Here is a 20,863-nt window from a genome sequence, read left to right on the forward strand (position 1 = left end):
TATATAAAAAAAAAAAAAAAAAAAAGATTTTGTTATTATTGTTATTATTATATTCTAAACAAGCAAAATAACAATGAAGACACATATACAAATAACCATATCTTGTGGGAATTTTTCCAATAAACTTGTTTTAATAATAAATAGATCGTAAAGTTGCAAACCAATTTCAAGAGTTAAAATCTAACCATAGTTAAGTTGAAACCAATGAGAAAATAGAGGCTCGGTTTGGATTTTTTTTTTAATATATATATATATATATATTAAAAAAAAAAAAAAAAAAAACCACACACACATTTTACGCAAAGAAAGCCCATGCTATCGTTTTATTCGCTTTGTGATTTGTTATTTGGGAAGCCTGTCCATATATTTTTGAGAAGTTTTGACAAAAGGTCCAGTTTTGGGGATTTTTTGGATTTGGGTGATAAAAGAGGGGGCAAAAAGAGAAAAAGCTGGTGATGGAGGTTTGTCCATGGTGGCTCTGTGATTCAAATTCCTCATCCTATACAGCTCCTATTATTAGGTAACCTAGCTCGCGTCCCTGAAATTGAAAGTTAACTGTTTAACCTGATCACTGATTCTAGGGTTTCATTTCTGAGTATTAAAATTAGGGTTTGATTGTTTAACGTCGGCTAGAGCTTAACTCACGTAGATCCAATGATGATATTATAGTATTTGATTTTAATTATGATTGCGCGCTTCTTAATTTTTGTTTCTGTCCCTGGGTGATGCATATTTGTTGGAAGTAATTGCTGGCTCAGTTGTCATTATTGAGGTTCATTTCTGAGTACTAAAGTTAGGGTTTTGATTATTGATTTTGATTGTTTAACGTCGGCTAGAGCTTAACTCACGTAGATCCAATGATGATATTATAGTCTTTGATTTTAATTATGATTGCGTGCTTCTTAATTTTGTTTCTGTCCCTGTGTGATGCATATTTGTTGGAAGTAATTGCTGGCTCAGTAGTCATTATTGAGGTTCAGGAAAGAAAATGGTTCAAAGAAATAGGCTGTTATTGCAATCTTGAGCTTTTGCGAGTTCAGATATCTTCCAAGCATGAGCTTTTTGTTGCTTATGTCGCAGACTCGCAGTTGCATGGTGGAAATGATAATCTGGAAAAAGAACCCCCCTTCCCCCCCCCCCCCCCCACCCCAACCCCAAATTCGACTGGGACTTGTTAGTTTTATTCTTTCACTTTAGTTAATTTTTACTTCTTCTTCTTCTTTTTTTCTTTTTTTGTAATTTGATTTGATACATAATGGTGCGCTCATTACTGTTTGCCTGTTTTCATGCTTCTTATATGGCGGCTTTCTTACTTCAGTTTACTTTTGTCAAATAGGGTTTTTACTCATTAGGCAGATCCATTTATGAAGTATGAGAAAACCCAGAATTCGTTGAATAGCAGACTGGTGGAATTTTTTTAGTAAGTGGCGGCCTTGTTGTAATAAGACACAAAGAAGGGAGTGGAGGATTTAGGCGAGGGCAATGGAATGCAATAAAGATGAGGCTGCTAGGGCGAAAGAGATTGCTGAGAAGAAGTTTAAGGCGAAGGACATTACGGGGGCAAAGAAATTTGCTTTGAAGGCCCAAAATTTGTTTCCGGGGCTTGAGGGTATTCCCCAAATATTAGCAACACTTGATGTGTATATTTCTGTGGATAACAAGATAAATGGAGAAGCAGATTGGTATGGGATACTTGGTGTGGATCCACTAGCCGATGATGAGACAGTGAGGAAACAATATAGGAAGCTGGCTCTCATGCTTCACCCTGATAAGAACAAGTCTATAGGAGCTGATGGGGCGTTTAAGAATGTTTCTGAGGCATGGAGTTTGTTGTCCGATAAGGCTAAGAGAGCAGCATATGACCAGAGGAGGAACGCAAAAGCATTTCAGAAATTTTCTACTCCAACTGGGGGTTCATCAGCACCACCAGGGGGAAATGGTTTTTACAACTTTACCAAAAGTACAACTTCAAATGTGAGGGCTCACAAGAATACCAGCCGGGCAGTTCACTCTTCGACTTCTGCTTCATCTCATAAGTCGAAACACAATACCTTTTGGACTGTGTGCCATCGATGCAAGATGCAATATGAGTATCTGAGGGTTTACCTTAATCATAATCTCCTATGCCCCAATTGCCATGAGCCGTTTTTCGCAATAGAAACAGCTCCACCTCCTTGTAATAGTTCTAAATCGTCCACCCAGTGGAATAGTTCCCAGCAGCAGCGGAGCTCAAATCATCAATCAGCTAGTAAAAACACAGTTAATTCAGGAAGAAACAATGTTACGTCACCAAATGTTGGAGTGGGGGGCTTCAGTAGTCCTGATTCATATAACCAGACCAACTTTGAGTGGGGTCCATTCTCGAGAACAACTGGTGCTTCATCTACTGCTCAAGCTGCAAGCATGGTTCAGCAGGCATATGAGAAAGTGAAGAGAGAACGTGAGGAGTCACAAGCAGCCACAAAAAAGGAGGAAGCCTTGAGGAGGAAGCATCATTTCTCTAAGAAGATGGGGAGTGCTTCGTCCAGTGGGCACTCTGGTTCTGCAAAGAGAAGAAAGGGCATGGATGATGTTGGTACGAGCAGCTATGGAAGGGATGTTGCAAATCAAATGGGTTTAGGAACTGGAGGATCTGGAGTAGTTGACATATCTGGATCTAAACCAGCTAATTCTGAAACATTTAGGGTCACTGGAATCACTAAGCCCAGCAGCGTGAGGGATGTTTCCCAGCATGAAATCCGGAATCTAATGATGCAGAAGGCTAGGATGGAAATTCAAAAGAAACTGAATGAGTGGAAGTCAATTACTATTGATAACCATGCAGTCAAAGAAGCGGAAATTGGGAATGAGAAATTAAATGAAAAAGGAGAACAATCTTTGGGAAACAGTGACATGCCTGGTCAGAACAAGTCTGGTGTGTCAATGAATAAGAAGAATGGATCCTGTGCCACCAGGTCCTTTCCCGGCACTTCTGGTGCTAAAACAGATGCAGAAACCTTAGAAACATTGTCAATAAATGTCCCAGATCCTGATTTTCATGATTTTGACAAGGATCGAACTGAAAGATCTTTTGGAGATAATCAGGTATGGTCTGCATACGATGATGATGATGGTATGCCTCGATATTATGCTATGATTCATAATGTGATTTCTTTGAATCCGTTCGAGATTCAAATCAGCTGGCTTAACTCAAAAACTAACAGTGAATTGGGGCCCCTAAACTGGGTTGGTTCTGGTTTCTCGAAAACTTGTGGGGATTTTAGAATAGGCAGACATGAAATCAATAACTCCCTTAATTCTTTTTCTCACAAGGTTAGGTGGACAAAAGGCGCACGTGGAGCCATTTGTATTTATCCGAGAAAGGGGGATGTTTGGGCTCTTTATAGAAATTGGTCCCCTGACTGGAATGAGTTGACATCCGATGAAGTAATTCACAAGTATGACATGGTGGAAGTGCTGGAAGACTATAACGAAGAACTAGGTGTAACTGTTGCTCCGCTGGTTAAAGTGGCTGGTTTCAAGACAGTGTTCCACCGGCATTTGGACCTCAGAGAAATTAGGAGGATTCCAAGGGATGAGTTGTTTCGGTTCTCCCATCACGTCCCATCACACTTGCTAACTGGTCAAGAAGGTCCGAATGCCCCAAAGGGTTGCCGGGAGCTGGACCCAGCAGCTACTCCAGTAGAACTTCTTCAGATAATAACCGATGTTAAGGAACAAGAGCTTATGGAGGATGAGGTTATACTTATTACAGACAATGTAGTGGATAATGTTGAAAAGGCCAATGGCAAAGAGATGACAGAAAAACTTGAGAAAGTTCAGGAAGAAGAGGAGGAGGATTCCAAAGATATCCAGGAAGTAGAAATTGTGCAGGATACAGAAGAAAAGAAGATAGACGAGGGAATGGAGCAAGCCCAAGAAAAGGGGGTTAGTTGAATTTTGGATCATTTTCATCCGATATTGAATTTATTGACTTGGTATAAAATTGGAACAAACTGATTCATAATTTCGAGCATCTTTGTCTAAACAACACACTGAAGGTCTCTGGTTCAAGTCCAGGGGACTCCACCAAAGCTCAGCCTGACCCGTCAAACTATATATAGCACATCTCACTTCCTGCTCATCTGTGAACTCAAGGAAATCAAATATCCAAAAGCCTCCTAGATTTCATGGTGCGTGTGAATTGACACAGGTGGAGGCCTAGATGTTAAAAATGGAGAAGATATTTGTCTTTCTTGAGTTGAATGATGAGCAGAAAGTGAGATTTGCCACATATATGTTAGAGGGTCATGGCCGAGCTAATGGGACCGCGCAATATCACTTGAAATTATGTGGGGCATCCCCTCATAATAATCCTAAACTCTCAATTATCTGTGCAACTTGGAGGTGATCTAGAAAGTGAACTTACATGGTACTTGGGAGTTCAAGCAGCTCGAAGTTGGAAGCTCCCTCTAGTGATAATTATGCCAAATGGAGCTTCTTTCAATGGTTTGCAAGCTGGATACTCATACAACTCCTCCAAGAACTAATTTGTTCCTCGAGGAAGATCTCTTTATCAGCTAAAGCTCGTCAATATATGAGCCTGCCAATGAGCTTCCACTTGATCTCTTTTATTCTATGGCCCTCTACTTGCTCTATTTTTTTTTTTTTTTTTTTCTTTTTATCTGACTGTTAAATTGCATGGTCCCTCATACTTCTCTGTAGAGTTGTACTGTTCTGTTTAGAGAACAAATGATAGCATTGATTTTGAGTTGAATTTACTTCATGCTTGAAACTTGCCATCACGGTTAGAGATTTTAGATGTTAATCATTATTTAGTTCTGGTTTTCATTCTTTCTGTTTCTGTGACAATATAATGTTGAAAATACTTCAATTTTACTTCTGTTACTGTTTTTCATTTCCCTACCCCTCCCTGCAGACTACGCTCCACACTATACTTTCTATCGCCCTCTTTTCAGTGCTTTGGCTACTTCTAATTTAGAAAAAATTTTACTTATAACTCGATTTTTCTATCATTTTTTAAAAAATGTACTTAAACTTTAAAAAGTGTCAATATAAGGTATTTATTTTTTATTTTTTATTTTTTTCAATCATCCGTTAGAATTTTTCGTTAGGTATTGGTCAGAATTTAACAGAATTTACAAAAATAATCATGCATGAATTTTTGAAAAATTTTATTTACTTTTTTTAAAGAAAATAAACGGAGGTATTTTGAGAATTTTGATATGATTTAACGAAAAATTCTAACGAATGATTGAAATGGAACAAAAATGAAAGATGGATACTATAAATTCACATTTTTTAAAGTTTGGATGTATTTTTTCAAAATTAATAAAAGATCAAGTGTTATAATTGAAGTTTTTTTATCTGAAGCTAGACTTTTTAAGAGAACGACTTTGCAATGTAAAGTAAGTGAAAGTTCTTGTCTTTGGCAATGGCATATTGTCAAGAGGCGTACCTTTAAACTTTGGTTCGAAGGAAGCGCACATGTTACTTATGGTTATTTAGGGTGTGGTGTTCTAGCAATCAACTAAAAATCATCTGCATCTATTAAAAAAAAAAAAAAAAAAAAAAAAAAAAAAATAATCATCTGCATGGACTGCGTCTAATTTAACTTTGTCATTTTTTTTGGTTAATTAATGTATATGGGCTTGAGACATTTTGTGACACTGAGAAAGCAATCTTTTAAAAAGAAAGCAAATTTTCAAAAGTGGATTGAATCTACTGTACCAATTCCATCAAAGACCTCTTTCTCTTTCAAAAAAAAAAAAAAAATTTATCCAATTATTCAACCAGACCAGAGCATAGATTTATCTAGCTCTGATAAATGTCCTACCTATCATGGGCTCAACTGCCCAAGGCCTATCAAGCCCTCTGGGTCAACTTCCTCTTCCACTCAAATCTCAATGGTCTGGTCTTACAAGTTACAATCAAGCGATTCAAGCTCGCGTTTGGGTTGTGCCGGTTGCTACTCACAATTTTTTAGAATCTCTTTGAAATTGTGTTTAAAAGTTTGAAAAGTACTTTTAATACTTTAAAAAATTGTTTTTTTTTTTTAAAAAAAATAATAATTGATATGTCGGTAAAAAAATTAAAAAAATACCTTCTTTTTTTTTTCTTTTTTTTTTTTTTCTTTTTTTACGTTTAAAAAAATTTCAAGACGCACAGTTGAAAAAAAAGCTTAAACAAGGCAGAAAAGGCTGTCACTGCAAAAGAGAGAAGAGACCCATTTTCTGTCGTAAAAGGAAACTGAACGGTGGCGCTTTACACAAATATGTGCCAGCCATTTTGATCTGTATTGTGCCGGCCACTCTCCACAATACGCGTGAACGGATAATTAAAACATGGAAAGTAGGTCGACAATGCCAAATTCTGTGTTATTAGATGACAACTGTCTTTTTTCTTCTTTTTTTATTTTTTTTCTATAACAACTGTCATTCACTAATTTAGACTCATTCCTGTTTCAAAAAATGAAAATAAAAAAAATTAGACTCATTCCTCTACACAGGACACGACTTTCAATAGCTTATTTTTTTTTAGTGAGCCATATTTGACTATACCTAATCTTTCTTTTGTAGAATAAGTATTGGTCAACCTTTTAGTTTTGATGATGGAGTCTCCGTATTAGGAAGAAAAAGACTACAGAGGGCCTGGTCCGTGTAGTTTGACCTTTTATCATCATATGAGGTTTAATCACCCTCCGTCAAAATCATTAACCGCGCGCGTACAATTGTAAATAGGCTGATCCAAGCAAATTTTAATGCGAGTTCATGTGTTTTTTTGAGTAAGTACCACCACATCATTTTAAAATTATGCCAAAAATTAAAAAAAAAACCAAAAAATGAGAATGAGAGAGAGAGAGGTTAGGAGGGTGGCTAACAACCCCAATTATTAAGCATCGGGAGTAGTTAGAGCACTATTAGCATGTTTCTTTAAAAATTATTTAAATTTATATATCAATCTGCTTCTTGTTTTTCTTGTCTTTTTTTTTTTTTTTTTTTTTTTTTTTTTTTTTTTTGTCTTTTTCCTATACCATTTAAATATTATTTCTGATAAATGTTAGAGGAAATAGAAAGTATTTTAATAAAAATATGAATGTTAAGGAAGGTAAAAGTGCTACCTTATATTAGGGTGGGAACCAAGGGAACACTAAGAGAGCGTTGCATGGGTTGATTTGTTTATGAGTTTTTCCTACATTTAAAGAAGTGAATGAGATTTAGGGAAACTACTGCTAGTGCTCTTAAGTGACTCATTTTGAAGTATGGGTGGTTAATGCAAATATCATTTTTAGATATCCGCATCTGCATCATGTTTTTATTAACTGCATCTGTGTGATTATTGTGATTGTTAAATGCAGTTATTATTTGCTATATGCATGTTAGGTAATGAGTCATTTGAGCCTTCTTTGGGGTACTATTATGGCATGTTTTAAATGATTTTGAAAACAATTTAAGCCATTTTTAGTGCTTTAGGCTTGTTTTAATTTTTTTAAGCTCTAATCTTTTGAAAATATATTGATTTCACATTACTTTTGCCTTCTTGTACAAGTGTTACATGAAAAAGCAACATTGGCAACCAAACGAATGTGAACATAACTTATATACCTAATCCAAAACGACGCCGTTTTAGTGAATATATATATATATAATGTATATTATATATAAAAAATATATATGGATGCGGTTAATAACGTGATGATAGAAACTTAAATATATGTACACGTGTCAAATTTTGATTGGATGTGGTATGACTATGAACCTACATGTCCCATTGATTTGATATCGATGCATTTTAAGCATTAGGTCTCTTTTGGTTTGCAGAATGAGTTTTCCATTAGAAAATTGAATAGTTGTTATCAGGAATAAAAGATAGTGGAATGGAATAACTATTCCTACTCTTTAATTTGGTAACAACTCATTTATTTTGTTTGGAATCCAATCAAAATTACTAAAAAAAAAAAAAACCCACATTATTACTTTTTTTTTTTTTTTTAGAAAAAAAAGTTATTAAAAAAAAAAACTCAAATTATAAAAATAAATAAATAAATTGAAAACTAGTGGGTGGCCGCGCTCTTTGGTGGGTGGCTCTCAATGAAAATCGGGGGTGGTCGCACCACCCCCGACCCCATATGTGGTTGGCCGACCACCCTGACCAGCCATTGTAAATAGGGTTATGTTTTCTTATTTTCTATTTTCTTTCAATTTATTTTTTTTCAAAAATAAAAATAAATAAATCAAGAATAAAGGAAAAAGAAAAAAGAAAAAAACCAAAACCCCATATGGCGCTATGGGTGGTAGCACCACTCCTAGAGCATTTGGGAGGGCACAAGCCACCCCTAGAGACCATTTACGAGTGTGATTGCAGCCAATAGTAGGTGTATACAGGCGGTTACGGCTAGTAGTTATTGGCTAAAACTGCTAACCGCAACTGCCTAAGGCTATTATTGAATTTTAACAACTACAATCGCCTCCGCTAAAAAAAAATACAAATCCAAAACACTAAAAATGCAAATAACTAAATACAAACAAATCCAAAATATTACAAATCCAAATAACTAAATACAAACAAATCAAAAATCAAAACGTTACAAATCTAAATAACTAAATACAAACAAATCAAAAACCAAAACATTTCAAATTCAAATATCAGAGATGAATTAGTAGCTTCTATTTGAATTTACTATTGAAGAAATATCAGCAGCACTACAACAAATGTCGCCACTTAAGGCACCGGGACCAGATGGTTATTCAGCATGCTTCCATCAACATAATTGGTCCACAATTCATCCTGAGGTATGTACAACCATTCTTTCTTTTTTAAATTCGGGTACCATGGATCCAGGCATAAATGTTACCCACATTACATTAATTCCTAAAGTTGATTTCCCTAAGTGTGTTATGGATTTTCGGCCTATATCATTGTGTAATGTTATCTACAAACTGATTTCTAAAGTACTGGCAAATAGGTTGAAAGCAGTCTTACCTAAAATCATATCCTGTTATCAAAGTGCTTTTATCCCAATGAGAATGATTAATGATAATATTTTGCTACATATGAAACTATGCATTCTATGTAGATAAGAATGTGGAGTAAAGTGAGTTTTATTGGGATAAAAATTGATATAAGCAAAGCATATGATAGGATTGAGTGGGACTTTTTAGAAACTACCATGTTAAGATTGGGTTTTGATGTTTGGTGGGTGTATCTGATCATGGCATGTGTTAGATCTGTTTCTTATTCAGTAGTTGTGAATGGGAATCCAATTGGCCCTTTTAGTACCTCCAGAGGCATAAGGCATGGAGATCCCATCTCTCCCTACCTTTTTTCTGATTTGTGCGGAGGTATTTAGCTCACTACTCCTCAAAGTAAAGAAGAAAGGTGTTATAACAGGAGTATCTACATCTCCCAGGGGCCCCAGTTTAAATCACTTGTTTTTTTTTTGCAGACGATAGCCTTTTATTTTGTAAGGCTAACTCGGTGGAATGGGGAAGGTTATTGAAGATCCTTGGGATTTATGAAGCATGATCAGGGCAAAAACGTAATATGAGCAAGACTTCTATTTTTTTAGCAGTAATACTCCTTTGGAGCGCAATGAGGAGATTTTGTAGTAATCTGGGTTGGTGGAATCTACTAGGATAGAATCCTTGTGACGTCCCACATCCCCTGGGAATGAGGATGTGCTTATATGTATAAATCCACCTTTTATGACACAACGCGTTTTAAAGCCGTGATGGCAATAAACCTATCAAAACTCCGCAGTTAAGCGAGCCGCTGCGAGAGCAATCCCAGGATGGGTGACCTCCTGGGAAGTCTGGTATGGGGAGCCAAGAGCGGACAATATTGTGTCATTGGGGGTGGGTCGTTACAAATGGTATCAGAGCCATTGCCCAGCCCGAGATGGTGGGAGCGTGCACAAACCCAAATGAGGGACGCCAGCGAGGACGCTGGGTCCAAAGAGGGGGTGATTGTGACGTCCCACATCGCCTGGGAATGAGGATGTGCTTATATGTATAAATGCACCCTTTATGACACAACGCGTTTTAAAGCCGTGATGGCAATGAACCTATCAGAACTCCGCAGTTAAGCGAGCCGCTGCGAGAGCAATCCCAGGATGGGTGACCTCCTGGGAAGTCTGGTATGGGGAGCCAAGAGCAGACAATATTGTGTCAAATTCAATACGACAACGAGAGAACATCGCACCAGCTCGAGTTGGCACGTTAAACTTGACGGATGCTAATGCCTCCAGCGAGAGGACACAAGGTTAGAATTTCTAGAGATAGAATTTTGTAGCAACCTCAGGAGGAGAACGATTTGGAGCAAGTCATTTGGAGGAAGATGTCCACTTGAGTAGCGCAAAGATGCCATGCCGTAGATACTAAGTAGTTGGGTTTTCAAGAAGAGTAATGATTCACCACCACCTAAATATACAACTTTTCACCACCTTGCCTATGTGGCAAGGTGGTCCTCCACCTTAATTTATTTTTAAAAAATAAAAAAACTCAAAAAGTAGTGGGGGACCACCTTGCCACATAGACAAGATGGTAAAAAGTTGTATATTTAGGTGGTAGTGAATCATTACTCTTTCAAGAATTTCCTTTGAAGAGCCCATTATGCTCCCTTCAAGTAAAGAAGTCGAACTCACCATTGACCCCTTTATTAGGAGTGGTGCATACCTTGCAGACATCGTATCAGAGTGGCGCAGCGGAAGTGTGGTGGGCCCATAACCCATAGGTCCCAGGATCGAAACCTGGCTCTGATACCATTTGTAACGACCCACCCCCAATGACACAATATTGTCCGCTCTTGGCTCCCCATACCAGACTTCCCAGGAGGTCACCCATCTTGGGATTGCTCTCTCAGCGGCTCGCTTAACTGCGGAGTTCTGATAGGTTCATTGCCATCACGGCTTTAAAACGCGTTGTGTCATAAAGGGTGCATTTATACATATAAGCACATCCTCATTCCCAGGCGATGTGGGACGTCACAATCCTATTTGGGCCTTCCCACATTTATTGGAAAATCTAAACAATTGGCTTTCCGGGATATTGTAGAAATGGTGACTAAATGACTTAACAATTGGAAAATTAAATTCCTCTCCCAAGCTGGAAAAGAGGTTTTTTTGAAGGTAGTGGTTCAAGCAATACCAACCTACAGCATGGGGGTGTTCCAATTACCGATCTCCTTGTGCGAGGAGATTAATAAGTTGCAGAATTTTTTGTGGTCTCATCTGTCTAATAATTCAGAAATACATTGGTTGCGTTGCGAAAAAATGGGGAGATAAAAGTCTATTGGAGGTCTTGGGTTTAGGGATTTTGTGTCTTTTAACAGGCATTACTTGCTAAACAAGGGTGGCAATTGCTATAGGACCCGTCTTCCATGGTTGGAAAGATCATGAAAGCAAAGTATTTTTCCCAATGAAGGTTTTTTGGAGGCCAAGTTGGGAAGGATCTAAACCATTATATGCTTGGAGGAGTTTATTTGACTTAAGGGATTTATTATTTCAATGATTATTATGGAGAATAGGAGATGGGAATTCAATTCGGGTTTGGGTCAATCAATGGTTGCCTATTCTGATCTCTTATTCAGTTCAATTTACCCCAAAAATCATTTATTCAAATGCTACAGTGGATGAGTTAATTGATGTAGAGATGAAAGTGTGGAAATCATATCTTATTAAGGAGGTTTTTGAGGAGAATGAAGCAATGGTGATTTGCCAAATCCCTTTAAGTCCAGGCTTTCCGAAGGATAAGATGGTTTGGATGGGCACAAAAAATGGTGAGTTTACTGCTAGAAGTGCTTATCATTTGTGCAAAGAAATACAAGATAAAGAAAGGGGCCAATGCTCAAGTGGGGTGAAGGGGGAGGAAATTTGGAAAGCAATTTGGTTCATGGAGGTACCCAATACAGTGAAGGTTTTTTGTTGGAGAGCTTGCAATAGTATTTTACCTACCAAAACCAACCTTTTCCATAAAAGGGTGGTGGATAACATGAAGTGCCTTTGTTGTGAATTTGAAGATGAGACCATTTTACATGTGTTGTGGGAGTGTCCAGCAGCTAGGAATGTCTGGGGGGGGGGGGACAAGCTTCATGTTTTCATAAATGCTCTTGTAGTGCACCTAATTTTAAAGCTTTATTGGAACATGTTATGAACAGGTTCACTAAGGAGCAACTTGCTTTGATGGCAGTGATTTGTAGACGCATATGGATGCGGTGAAACTCGTTGATATTTGAGGGCACATTTCTACACCTAAACACCCTTATGATTGAAGCTATTAATGCCCAATATGAATATAGAAGATGCATGTCAACTGAGTCTGGAACTGAAGAAGGCCGAACCTCTTGTTGTGATCGACAAAGTAGGTGGACCCATCCTCTGGAAGGTATTTTTAAATGCAATTGGGATGCGTTTGTTAATGTCATAAAAGGATGGGTTGGTTTGGGCATAGTGGTCAAAGGACTTTTGGAGCAAAATGTATTACGATGGAGATTGTAGCAGATTCCAATTTGCTAGAGGTAGTGGGTGTGTTATATGTGGTGCAATTTTGCAAAGAGGTTTTTTTGATGTTTTGTTTGAAGGGGACGCCAATACAGTAGTAAAATAAATTAATTCAGCTCCTCATTTTTTATTTTATTTTATTTTATTTTATTTATCTAAAATCGGCCAATTCATTGAAAATATCCATGATGAGTTGCAAAGCTTCAGATTGGCGAAATTCTATTTTACTCATAGAGAATGTAATATGGCGGCGCACACTTTAGCAAAGGAGGCAACCTGTAATAAGGTCGAGCATATTTGGTTAAAAGACTTTCCTTTGAGTATTTTATTTATTGTAACTAGGGAACAACACTGTCCCTAGATCCTCTTTGTGTGTTCAATTGTTTTTTCTGAGTATTAATTTATGTGATATAGGAATTTTTGTTCAAAAAAAAATAAAAATAATAATAATTACAAATCCAAATACAAATCTAAATAACCAAATACAAATAAATTTTTAATATATATATAGAAAATGGTAGGCGGTTAGCGATTACTAACTGCATCCGTCTAAGCAGTTAGCGATTATTTATAATCACATTTGAAAGCGGTTATGAGGTTAGCGGTTGCGAAGCGGTTATAACACCTCGTTTGTACAGACCTAGCCAATAGCTATTCTTAAAGGAATAAACTCCTACAGTCCTACCAAATAAAGAAATGACTATTCCAATCAAATAGTCAATTCATTCGAAGGGTTTATTTCGCGATTCAATGAAGGCTTTACAAAGTGTTTTGATTAAAAAATCAAACAATAGGAATCTCTACAGAATTTTTTCCTAAATATTATAAAGTGAAACTAATTGATTCAAAATCTGATAAATTTTTTTTTTTTATTAATTTTTTTTTTTTTTTTTTTTTTAAACTGAACAAAAGGAGTGGTTAATAAATAATGACCGTTTCCGACTCAAAACCTGTACTCCATCTAATTGGATTGCGACGCGTATTCTAGTCTACGTGGTGCACCCAATCACAACGAAGGTTGAGACGATACGCCCGGGGATCCTAGCAACATTTATCTCCAACTACAAATATAAAAGCGGAAAAATATTGAAGAAAGGGGTTTACAAACAGATTGCGAGAGAGAGAGAGAGAGAGCCGGAAGGAAAGGAAGGGAGAAGAGAAGGGATCGCCTGTAATTCTCCGTCGTTATCGTGTTCTAACTGTTTCCGGCCACCGGATCTCCCAGTAATCATGGTAATTTCGCTCTCTTGTCTAGTAATTTGTAATTTTGTTCGTTTTTTATCCTCGGTTTCCGGTTGAATGGTTTTTAATTTTCAGTTTCTTTTATCATTGTTGTTGTTGATTTTTTTATTTTTTTTTATTTTTTATTTTTGTGATTACACCGTTGGCATCGTAGTGTTTCTCGATCTGTCCTTGTACCTGATGATTTGTTTGCGAAATCGATCTGTCCTTGTACCTGATGATTTGTTTGCGAAATCGATCTGATCTAGCGGAATTCAGCTTGTACGGTTGTGATTAATGAAGGATCTGATCTGTAATTTTCTTCTGTGGATATCTTACGGTGTTGATTGTCGTAATTTAGTGATTGATTCGGCGAGATCTATCATATTTAAAAACGTAGAGATATGATAAGTGGGCATCAGAATCATAACTTTGTATTTTCCCTTATTTTTTTTGTTATCATTGTTATTATTTTCCCATTCTACACCACTCTCTGAGTACTATATTTCTCATTAAGATAAATACAGATGAATTGTGTTGTATAGCACGGATTAGGATCATCTAGATTTTCTAGGGTTGCTCCAGAATGGAATTATCGTTTTCAATGAAGTAGTTCCGATTTTGCCACCTTAGTATCCTCCCTAATTCGTTGCAACTCACTAAATTATATGCTGATATGGTAATATTTGAACCATTTAATTTGTAATATGGTTAGGATTTCAAGAATTCCAACTTAGAGTTACTCTTCAAAATCTATAGAATCCTGATATAGTGAAAAACCTTTGGACTGTTGAAACCCTTCTCATTTTGTACGGCTAGATATTGTTGAATAAAATTTGTTTTGATCGTGGTATATGTGCAGACTACATCAAGGCGTCTTGCTGGTAGGAAGGTGGAGAAGTTTGAGAAGAACATTACGAAGAGAGGAGCTGTGCCCGAAACAACCGCTAAAAAGGGCAAGGACTATCCCGTTGGTCCTGTTCTGCTTGGGTTCTTCGTTTTTGTTGTCATTGGCTCATGTAAGACTCTCCTTCCTTGGTGGCCTTTTTATCAATATATTATATCTCTGTTTTGTTGATATTCAAGGTTGTGCTTTGGGAAATTTGATAATTGAATTGTTCAATGCTGTCAAAGAGAGATTGGTAATTATTGATAATACACTTGCTTAATATCGGTAGTACATAATAACTTGTTTTTTCCTCGGAACTGTAAGGCCCATTGCCTTAGACTAAGCATGTATTGTAATCATGGATTCTTCCATCTAAAGCTAGCATGATAGTTAGTTATGATACATGAAAGAAACTCTAGGACAAAATCGCCCATTTGCTATAATCTTACCAAGTGATTGAGAAGGCAGAAGAGTTTGAAACCCCCCATCTTTTAGCTTGGATCCTAGTTATTAAAACTCTACTGCGCTCTCTCACTTTTAGGGCTTTCTTATTCGATATATATTTTCTCCACATTTTAGTGGTTCTCCTTTCAAAGTTTGCTGATGAACATACATCTATTTCGTGGTTGCAACAGCTCTCTTTCAGATAATCAGAACAGCAACAAGCGGTGGCATGGCCTAAACATACCAGAACTTTGAGAGATGGCAGCAGATGGACTTATGTCTTTCGACTCTTTTTGTTAGCTGTCTAGGAAACTGATGAATACATTTACTAGTAATCGTTCGTGTTGTGAAGAATTCAATTAACTTTTAATAAAAGAGACGTCTTCCTTTGCTGCTTGTGATAAATTATCTTATTTGTTTAGATGGTGTATTATGTTATATGTACGCAAGTGACCTGCGCATTGTATGGGCTAGGCTGATAGCACGTGGTGGATTGGGATTTGAAGATGCGTTTGAGGTTTGATAGTGAGAGAAAGAGAGATTTCGTTTCATGAAAAAGGCTTTTCCCCCTAACAGGGAAGAAGTAGCAAAACCTTTCGGAAATAAATCAGTAACTTTTGTACAGTGTTAACGATAAGTCACCTGAAGGCCAGGATATACATGGTATTGAGAGAGTTGGGAGGATGTAACAATAAGATGATTCCAGTGCTCTGAGCTCTCAGTTCGGCTGCATTATGAAATCAGAGATTGTAACAATGAGGTTTAGATTACTGGGAAACTTAATGTTTGGGTGCCAGTCAATCTCAGTGAGAGTGAATTCTGATTAATGCTGCAAAATTTTTCTAAAAAGAAGTGAGAAATATAGAACTGCGGAAAGTCGGAGGGTTTTTAATCCTATTTACAAAATAGGAAAAATTCACCTCAACTAAGCCAAAGAATTGTACAGGGCCTGGATTTCCGTGATCATTCTCACTCTCCTAGAGAGTAACATATAATACCGAAACCTCTATTGTATTTTCTTTTCTCGAGTCAGCCGCAACAACCAAACAAAGATTAGTTCTCATAGATTTCTCTTCACAGACAATTTCCACCAAAAATAGATGATGAGTTTATCAAACTAAACAGGGGGGGTATATAGCCCTCATATCCAGCTGACTCAGAAATAGGCATTCTGAACTTTGTTTTCTGAAACCAAAGTTATTTGTCCAAGTTTGTACATGAAAAAGGAGAAGCTGATCATCATGGAACCCATAGTTTCATTTGCATAACTTAAAAAACAACGAAAATTTGGCTGAGAAATTTGCAGCACAAGCTTGCAGCCAACCATGCATTCATCCAGTAGGGAAATGGAAAATCTCATCCCATCCCTGACGGCTGACACGCTGATGCTGCCAGAAACAAAGAACAGCTGAATCAAGCAATATCAGTCAGGCATGGGTGAAATGCAGTGCCGCACGCAATCCACTGTCGCTTCCTCCCCCGTGGCACCACACAACCAGGAACCTTAAGCCATTCCCTGCTCGATACATTATAAGTAACCAATCTGTTCATTTGTCTTGATCTCAAGGACAGCATGAGCAAGCCTTTGTTACCCAAGCAAGTCATCCTAACGTGCTTTCCATAAAACTCCAAGCACCATATGTTTGGCATTCTGTCAACCTCCTTCCACAAGAGCGTCATCTTCTGCAGCTCCCATATGCAAACGCACGTGGCCGCATTCTTTGATAGCAACCCCACAAGCATGATCCGGCCCCCACACTCTGCGAGTGTGGGGTCGGTCAGATGTAGTGGGGCTGGGACTATGTACTGCTTCCAAACCCCTGTAACCATATCATAGGAAACAATCCCTTCAGGATCTGAACGCATGAAGTAGAGTGTGCCATCAATGGCAACAGCCTGTGACCGAAAGTTCAGGGACAGTGGCAGCTTAATAATTGAGGGCATGTTTCCTGGACGGGTCCAAGAGTTCTTCACCGAGTCATAAACTTCAAACTCCCCATCACACCCCACCCACAGGATCTTGTAGCCCCCACAGGTTGAATTCCCATTCAGCATCATCCCCACTGCAACACGAGACCAGACCTTAACCGACCTAGCTGGCAACTCTTTAAAAGATTGAGTCAGAGGGTTGCATATGTAGAAGTTCCTATGACCAATATCGAGAAAACATACTAGGCCCCCAGCTGAAGCTACTGGCAAAACGATCATTTTACTGGGCAGAGAAGAAATGGTGGGGTGGTGCCATTTCTTCAAGGAAGGGTCATACATAGCTCCAGAATTCACGTTTTCATGGGTAATGGTGTAAAACCAGGGATTGCCTTGTGGGACTTGGGCACAATGCTGAGAGAAACTTTGAGAGTTCAGCAAGGAATTCCATTTCCGGCAAACCGAGCGAAAGCGGAAAAATGTAGCAATGGGAAGCCTTGCAATAACAGCTTCAAAAAGGTCTTCTGGAAAATCTTTCCAAATTTGCTGTTCCATAGCCTCAGATGTATTGGTAGTCCCAGACGATTTACCCCGGGTCCGCTCCTTTCGAGATTTCTTAGCAGGTGGGGGCTTGTAAGGTTCCAACATCTTGAAACTTCCGGATTTTCCAGCTGCCATTATAAGACTGTAGTAATCATCTGTAGAACCATCATCAACATTGAGAAAGCACCACCTGTATGAAAGGTAATCAAAGTTATCAATATAGTTTCAATTCGAGGAACTTCGCTTCGCCCGTTCCAAAAGCATATGCCCAAAATGACTTCACGGAAAATTTGTAAGAAAAAACATTAGACTCGTAAAGGCCAATTAATAGTTTAGATATGAACGCTGGAAAATACATAACAAGTTAACGGCCATTTGGTTTAAACATGTCAAAATAAATCAAAGACTGCTATTTGTTTAGGAAACATTTGCAATAACATTCCAGGGAGATGCATGTCAAAACTAAAACTCAAAAGTCAAACGAGAATTGAGGAGTATTAACGTCTGCATAATCTGAGGAATAAGGGTTTCAAAGATTATACCTCAAGGAGACTGAAATTGAACACCAAACCATAGCACCCAAGCTATGATTCTTCAGTTTTCCTTATCAATATAGATATCTTTACTCATTTATCAAAAAATAAAAAAATTATAAACAATATATATATCATTGCTCAAGAGGAAGGAGAACAACTCCATGAATGGAATATATACCCACTGCAAAACTGTCATTTGTATAAAATGTAAAATAAGTAGTTTAGAGAACACTACATTTAGTATCTCAGGAATCACCACATTGATTACAACATGTAATTAAAACCAAAATTGGAATATATCTGGAAGGACATCCACAATTATTCATTGACATGTATAAAAACTATGTTGCAGGTCACGAAATAACAATTCTCCTGTCACTAGGGGTCTAAGATTCAAACAGTGAAATGAATACACCATCTTGAACCTTTTACATGCAACTGTTTTACATACTTCAGGGACAGAGAACAGGATGTTTCCTTTGATTGGGCGGGAAGGGAGGGAAGCAGGGTGGTGGAATTCCTTTTCCCTTTTTGGGCCAAACATTTTGTTTTCCCCCAATTTGGGAGGAATTGGAAGGATTAAGAGCATGATTCAATGTTAAATTGGGATGGGACCCACAAAACATTTTCCTCTCTCTCCAATTCGTTCAAACCAACCAACCACTCTCCCTTTCCTTTCCCCAGCCCAGTATCAGAGCATAGTTGCAAAATCACTATAATTTTAATTTCAAATATTTAATTATAAAGGAGCCTCAAACTGTATCTGAAACAAATTTAATCACGTAATTCATAATCCAAAGTAGGATGAAGGATGCACTGGTTGGTTACTTGTAAGGTTTGCATTGAAACAATTTCAAATCATAATTACAGCGCCAAGAGGCTACAAGACTTCATGACGTTAAAAGTAATTATGGTCTGAAACTACTCCACCACAACTTGCTCAAGCTTAATACTTGTCATGCTGCACATTATAAAATCCAAAATTAATAATAGATATCTGTAACGAGATATCTTGTAATACTGTTAGTAAAGATAGTTTGTCATATCCCTAATGTGTTAATGAGTAATTGGCTCCATAGGCGTGCTAGTCTCCATGTTGGAGAACTACCACCCGCCTCAGATCTAAATATCTCTGCTGCAAGAGGCACCTTTTAAAAAGAACAGACACGAAGCAGGCAAACTTAGACTTAACTTTGACATTGATATATAACCCATGATCATGTCATCCACTCTGAAATGCAAGCAACACTCGTCTCTTGTACTCAAGCCTTAAAATTTAATTTTGATATAAACTTAAACCCACTTCAAGAACCGCAATGTTTATACAAAGATGAAACCAAAAGATCAGGTACAGGGATACAAGCCAACAACTTCACCGCAACATTGGCATAACCAACATGCATAGGATTTTACATTTCTCATCCTTCCATACTAACTGTCTTCTTTACTACACCCAAATATGATCCACCTTATAAATTCATCATTCACCATAGTGCAATGAATTGAATATCATAAAGCCGTAAACCCAACCAAATTAAACAATTTAAGGTAGTCTCAGACATCTTTGTTCAGCTTTGTACTTAAATTTATTGAATGATATCAATTCTAGAACAATTATTTTCTGAATAACAAGAAAGAAGTGGTGACTGGGCACAGCTAAAATTGTCTCTATCATCAATTTGATACAGGAAAGAGGGGTTTAAACGAAATTAGCAACGACCACACATAGGAATTCAAAGCACATTTCAAGTACCAGTTACTAAGGAAGCCCCCCCAATAACCAGCTACAACACAAGAGCACACAGAGAAATTATTCATCAATTTTATCGTTCCTATGAACAATTTGACCCCAAGTCCTCAAACCGAAATGAAAAGGTCACATTACGAAAAAGGAACCGCGACAAAACAACCCAACTCACCCAACTCACCAAGAACACACATAATAAACAACGAGAACAAACCACAGAAATGAAGGCAACCAGAATACCTAAAGCGGAACAAAAAGAAGACACAAATCCGTTTCGAGAACATTAAAGAAAACAACATATATATACGTATATCGTCTGCCCACAGTACAGATTTTCAAAAACCCAACAAAGATCTAAATTGAGAGAGAGGGGCCGACCTTTGGGGTTGGTGAGAGTGTAGGTCGGAGAGAGGCAGTGGATGATGAAGAGGTTGAAGAAAATGGGGAGGGGGATCAGGAGGATAAGGAAGAAGAGGAGGGTGAGAGCCGTAGACTTCCAGGAGCTCCTGAAGCTGACCGATGAGCTGCCTCAGCATGGCCAGCCCTTCCATGCCCCAGACAGGCCACCCCGATTCTCTCTCTCTCTCTCCCTCACACACACTCTCGCTGAAAGAAACCAAAACTAAAAAAGAAACGAATGCCAAGCCAAGCTCCTCCCTCTTCTCGCTCTCTCTCTCTCTCTCTGGGGGTCACCCACTCTTCTTTTTCCACGTCGGAAGGCCCAGTCGATAAGTTGTATTATACAGACCCGCACGCAACAATTTTTGTCCCTTGGGTTCTAATAAATAATCCCATCATAGTCACTGCAATTTCTTCCTTGTTTAGTTTACCGAACTGCCCTTCATTTTCATTTAATTTACTGGTTTTTTTATATTGCGGGTCGGCTCAAAGCGCCCATACATACATATAATATATATATATATATATATATATATATATATGAATCCCTCACCCGGTTAATTAAATAACGACTTTTCTCTGTTACTGCTTAAATTTCTATTATTGTAAAGAGATTTGACCTTGCTTTGAGTTTGTTGGAAAACGAATATGGAAACTAATTC

The 20,863-nt window shown here is 37.8% G+C and overlaps 3 protein-coding genes across 3 annotated transcripts; 2 read left to right on the forward strand and 1 right to left on the reverse strand.

Moving 5' to 3' along the window:
• Positions 1-311: 311 nt before the first annotated feature.
• Positions 312-4,774, forward strand: LOC133864444 (uncharacterized). Its single transcript, XM_062300784.1, has 2 exons — positions 312-520; positions 1,337-4,774. Exon 2 carries the CDS (start codon positions 1,483-1,485, stop codon positions 3,934-3,936), a length of 2,454 nt encoding a protein of 817 aa, XP_062156768.1. The 5' UTR covers positions 312-520; positions 1,337-1,482; the 3' UTR covers positions 3,937-4,774.
• Positions 4,775-11,648: 6,874 nt separating this feature from the next.
• Positions 11,649-15,455, forward strand: LOC133858365 (uncharacterized). Its single transcript, XM_062293823.1, has 5 exons — positions 11,649-11,894; positions 12,270-12,380; positions 13,409-13,729; positions 14,580-14,736; positions 15,242-15,455. The coding sequence occupies exons 1-5, from the start codon at positions 11,649-11,651 to the stop codon at positions 15,286-15,288; spliced, it is 882 nt and encodes a 293-aa protein (XP_062149807.1). The 3' UTR covers positions 15,289-15,455.
• A 632-nt stretch (positions 15,456-16,087) lies between these two features.
• On the reverse strand, positions 16,088-20,507 carry LOC133864452 (F-box only protein 6). The gene is made up of 2 exons (XM_062300796.1): positions 20,181-20,507; positions 16,088-17,709 (listed from the first exon to the last, which is right to left on the reverse strand). Exons 1-2 carry the CDS (start codon positions 20,351-20,353, stop codon positions 16,464-16,466), a joined length of 1,419 nt encoding a protein of 472 aa, XP_062156780.1. The 5' UTR covers positions 20,354-20,507; the 3' UTR covers positions 16,088-16,463.
• Between the last annotated feature and the right edge of the window lie 356 nt (positions 20,508-20,863).

The sequence above is a fragment of the Alnus glutinosa genome, chromosome 1 (genome assembly GCF_958979055.1).
Source record: "Alnus glutinosa chromosome 1, dhAlnGlut1.1, whole genome shotgun sequence".
Taxonomy (NCBI): domain Eukaryota; kingdom Viridiplantae; phylum Streptophyta; class Magnoliopsida; order Fagales; family Betulaceae; genus Alnus; species Alnus glutinosa.